General features: G+C 38.5%; 1 protein-coding gene across 13 annotated transcripts; it reads right to left on the bottom strand.

The window, feature by feature from the left end:
- Nucleotides 1-237: 237 nt before the first annotated feature.
- On the bottom strand, nt 238-4,241 carry LOC129322108 (dehydrodolichyl diphosphate synthase CPT3). 13 transcript variants are annotated; one of them, XM_054968163.1, is made up of 4 exons: nt 2,977-4,241; nt 2,255-2,342; nt 1,638-1,710; nt 238-1,494 (listed from the first exon to the last, which is right to left on the bottom strand). In XM_054968163.1, exons 3-4 carry the CDS (start codon nt 1,672-1,674, stop codon nt 500-502), a joined length of 1,032 nt encoding a protein of 343 aa, XP_054824138.1. In that variant the 5' UTR covers nt 1,675-1,710; nt 2,255-2,342; nt 2,977-4,241; the 3' UTR covers nt 238-499. The 13 variants fall into 13 exon arrangements, with proteins under 13 accessions (XP_054824138.1, XP_054824139.1, XP_054824140.1 ...); XM_054968164.1 differs by having other exon boundaries at nt 1,638-1,696; XM_054968165.1 differs by lacking the exon at nt 2,255-2,342 and having other exon boundaries at nt 2,977-3,048; nt 3,681-4,241.
- Between the last annotated feature and the right edge of the window lie 283 nt (nt 4,242-4,524).

Here is a 4,524-nt window from a genome sequence, read left to right as displayed (position 1 = left end):
TTAAAGATTACAATTAAGCCTTCTATTTGAAATTCAAACCATAGACAGTGCAATCTAATTTAATTACCTTACCCTCCATTGCCTCATTTTTTATTTTCAAGTCAAATTTTTTTATTTTTTATTTAGTTTTTACAATTTTTTAAAAAAATAAACCAAAAAAAAAGTAAACTGATTGACTAGCCCAGGCAGCCGAGTCACACTAGGTCAGTGGCTGACCAGTTTAAGTGAACACTCAAATTGGGAAAGAGATCGAGTTATCAGTTCACATGATGAACCGACCAGTCCAATCTGGGTTTCCATACAAAATATCTAATTGTACACTTTATTAAACATTGGCAATGGCAACACAGGGCCACACAAATAGTTAAAATTGGATGCAAATGTGTACTAAGACTGATCTGAGAACGATAACATACAAGCGAAGACCAAAAGTAGATGAAAGGAAAACAATTTAGCCAAAACAGAATCAACACTGATTTTTTTGGCTACTAACGTTAAATTAAGATTGCTTCCTTTTCTTTTCCAAATAAGAGTGGTGTCTCTGAAAGCTCAGTACTGCCCAGATGAGGTGCCGCAAACCTATCTCCGGCCAAAGAGCAGCCGGCGCGTACAATGGACATGTGCTAGTCTGCCAAAGAAGAAAATTGCTGAGTCGGGTTTCCCCAGAACTTCGGATCAAGATGTCCGGGTCAGGTGCTACTGCCATGTACATATGCTTCTCAATGTCAACTAGTTTTATAGCTGGAAGCTCACCCTCCTTATACCTTATCCCTTCAGTACTATCAATCACCCCATTGCAAGGTATAATTCCAGTTTCTCCGCAATAATTGTGGCGTTGTTTAACGGCATGCGCAAACTGACCATCTCTACCTCCGGCATCTTTAGCGCCTTTGCTGGCACTGCAAGCTTTGGTCGCATTTAAATAGTCTTTGCAAGAATGTTGATCGAGTGCACAAGTGCTATTTCTCTTCGGACCTTCATCAATTCTTGTTATCACACCATTTGAACCTTTGGCCTCTTTTGATGCTTGAACTTCATTCCATTTATCCTTGCAGGATTCTTGGACAGCACGTACAATCTCATCACGTGATGTATAGGCCACACAAAGTAAAAGCACCCTCTGGTTGTTTTGAGCAGTTACTCTCATTGCCTTCTCTACAGCAGCCCTAACTGGTTCGGTCAGTAGTTGCAAATTGCCAATGAAATGCAATCTAATACCATATTCGTTGACAATACTTTCTTCTTGCAGCAATTCCTCAATCTTTTCTCGCATCAAGTCCATGAGGGATTGAACCTCCTTTGGCTGCCTCTTGAAGTTATCAATGCTAAACGCATATACAGTTACATACTTCACTCCCAATTCATAGCAATACCTCAGCATAGACAGGAGAGCCGAAAATCCAGCCTTGTGGCCATCACCTTCAGCCATGTTTCTCTTCTTGGCATACCTTCGATTCCCATCCATGATGAAAGCAATATGATCCGGAACAGGACCTGCAGATAAAACACCAAACACGCATCTTCTCCAAAAACTACATAAACTCCCAAACAACTGACTTGCAATACCTCCAGTCCTTCTCTCCATTTAAATGGTTGACATTAAACTTTAAGAGTCCAACATAAGCAATTCAAGATACCTTCATTTTCGGCTAGCATTAGGAATAGTGAAGGCATCTTGAGCTAATGATCCAGCAATCTGTTCATTAGAAACTGCTCAAGTATTAATCCCCATTATGAAAGAAGAAAATAAAAAGTAGGAAATAATAAGTGATGAAAAGCCATTATAGATGTCTATATCATTAGTTGTCAGGTCTATGAGCAAGAGGCTGCAGAGTCAAGACTTGTCTACATGCATAGTTCATTCACCAATTAAATAGAGGATTCAATGTTACATGTATTCAGTAAATCAATGAAATATTGCGGATAATCCCATCAATAAATGGCTTATGCCAAAGTCATGAGCATCATTCTGGAACTTGAGGCTTCAAGGATCAAGAAAATGAACCATGAAAATAGGTTGTCCACCTGCTGGTTCCTCAACCAGTTTTCACTCACAAAGTTTGAGCAAAATCTTCAAGCAGTTTCCTTTTCGCCAAAATGAAGGTGCAAGTCGTTAACACAAACTACAGTTCAATGTACAATGATGAACATTCTAACAGAGTAACAATAACTTCCTCAAGAGCAAGATCCAGTTTACTCTCTTGAAAATTAAAAATGGGTTAACTTCCCAAAGTATTATGCACATGCCAGATACCTTGCATCATGAAAACTTATGGTTCTGTATTTGCTGTGGACATTGTTATTACCATACTAAGCACAAGGTCCATGCGTAAAATTTCTTCCTACATCAATAAACAGTGACATAAAAAGCACCACAAACAAGTTGCTACTAATTACATATCTAAAAGAGATAAGAGAGTATTAAATATTATTCAAGAACACAATAACGCTGGAAAACATTATATCTTGAGTAATATATTGATATGTTCTCCTGACTATCAAAGTATGAAAATCCACAACAATCATGGTCCCTCTAAGCTGAAAGTAAATGGAAGTATAGCACTATAAACCATTCGAAAAAAAAGTGATTAAAATGAGTTGATATGAAGCAATTAATTCAACATTAGACAACAAACACTGAAGCGGGCAACTCAATCACGAGCTAGACAAGGGAAGGGAAAACGTAATCTGAAATACTAGAAGACACACTCTAATACCGTATTTCGAAGCTTTTGTTTCTTTAAACTCATTCAAAGCAGTCACAATTCAATTCTAAGCAACTAAACGTACTTCGAACAAGTAATAAATAGCGTTACTCCGCTGCCACTTCAAATATATATGACGAAAGAGTTGGAAGTTTCCATACTTTTAAAAAGGTCTTTAGAGCAATCAATCAAAAGAAAAGAGATACTCGAGAAAATAGATTCATATCTATGCTTAACTGAGACTGAAATATACAGGATTTCAGCAAGTTACCTTCAATCCAAGGAGCGTTGACCCACTCAACCTTCGAACTCGATGCTCCCAAAGGAAACGAAAGTCAAAACCCTCAATAGAAATTTATCGATTTAATCAGAGATCAAGATAAAGGAGAATACTTGAAGCGTAACAGCCGCGAGAAAACAAATAAAAAAGAAAAAGAAAAAAAACTATGATGACCACACCAAACAAAAAGTTGCTAAATCTAATGAGGAGGAGCCAATGAGGCATGTGGTTGGAAGTGGCAACCAAAACAAAAATAAAAATAAAGGTTAAAAGCTTTTAGAATTGGGACTTGGTGGCTGTTTTGCGTTTGTGGGAAACTAGAGCTGAGAAAACGGCAGCTCGGCCTCTAAGGGCCGGCGCTTAAGGGGCTCGTGTTTAAAAGGGCTCAAAAAACCCATTTACCTTTTGACATTATCAATTGCAGAGTCCGACCCTTGAAACAGGGGATTCAGGGCTGGCTAGTGTGCTTTTGTCCCTTCTACTTATTTTCATTTCTTTTTCTATAAATACATAAAATTAAGTGAAAAATATGATAAAATCCATAAATCAAATATCATTACCCAATCTATTTCCTGTACCCCCCCCCCCCCAAAAAAAATCAACCATACACTTCTTCCTTGGATGAGAATCAAACAATAATGCTTCTGTGCAAGACATGATTGAGAGGGATAAGGAGATTGGGATTGAGACGTTACTCAGTTTTGAGATCGAGGTACTATGGAGTGGTGAGATTGAGAATTTGAAATTAAGCACGACTTTCGTGGAAGCTCAGACCAGATGGATACTGCCGTGGTTTAAGCTCTTTTCAGATCAGATGCTCAGATAAAAAATGAGCGAAGAAGAAGAATGCTGTGGAAGTGTACCATGAGTGTCGTGTGATGCCAGACGCGATTGCCAATTGAGAGCACGAGATCGAGATCTGGAAGATTGGAATTGCCGTTGCCGTGGTTCTGGACTCTAGACTCTCAACTCTACTTTGGTTCAGTTCCGGCGCACGAGGTCGAGGACGGAGACACGAGCGCACGAGGCGAAGTACTTGCGAGGGAGAGAATGGAGAAGAGGGATGCCATGACCGTGACGGATAAACAAGTGATGATGAAGGTGAAGCCGAAGGTGAGACTGAAGAGTGAAAAGAGATGGATGAAATTGAAGACGAAGAGAGAAGATTGAAGTTTGAAGACGAGTAGGTGGCTGAATGGTTGAATGTGAAGATTGAAGTCTGCAGGCTGAAGCCAGAAGATTAGGGTTACAGCATATTGAGGAGATTTAGAGTTATTTTTTATTATATAAAAATAGAAAAAAAATATATACAAATTTAAACAAGCTGGCCCTCAATCTGTTAGAACTAGCTCGTTTAAAATGAAGCTCATTAAGATTAGCTTGTTTAAGCTGCGATTTATAATTTTAAGATCTTATATATAAGTCCAACCTCTTGATTAAACAGGTTTAAACTGGCAGATCCATTAGGTTCTCTCTGTTTTTCTAACTCTATGGGAGACAAGTCTAAATTTTGAGGCAAAGGTGGAAAAATTGATCCCA

This window comes from Prosopis cineraria, unplaced genomic scaffold, assembly GCF_029017545.1.
Source record: "Prosopis cineraria cultivar Desert tree isolate PC_DT_omini unplaced genomic scaffold, ASM2901754v1 PC10, whole genome shotgun sequence".
Classification (NCBI taxonomy): Eukaryota; Viridiplantae; Streptophyta; class Magnoliopsida; order Fabales; family Fabaceae; genus Prosopis; species Prosopis cineraria.
Note: the sequence above shows the minus strand (reverse complement) of the source record. Positions and strands in the feature narration are given on the sequence as shown.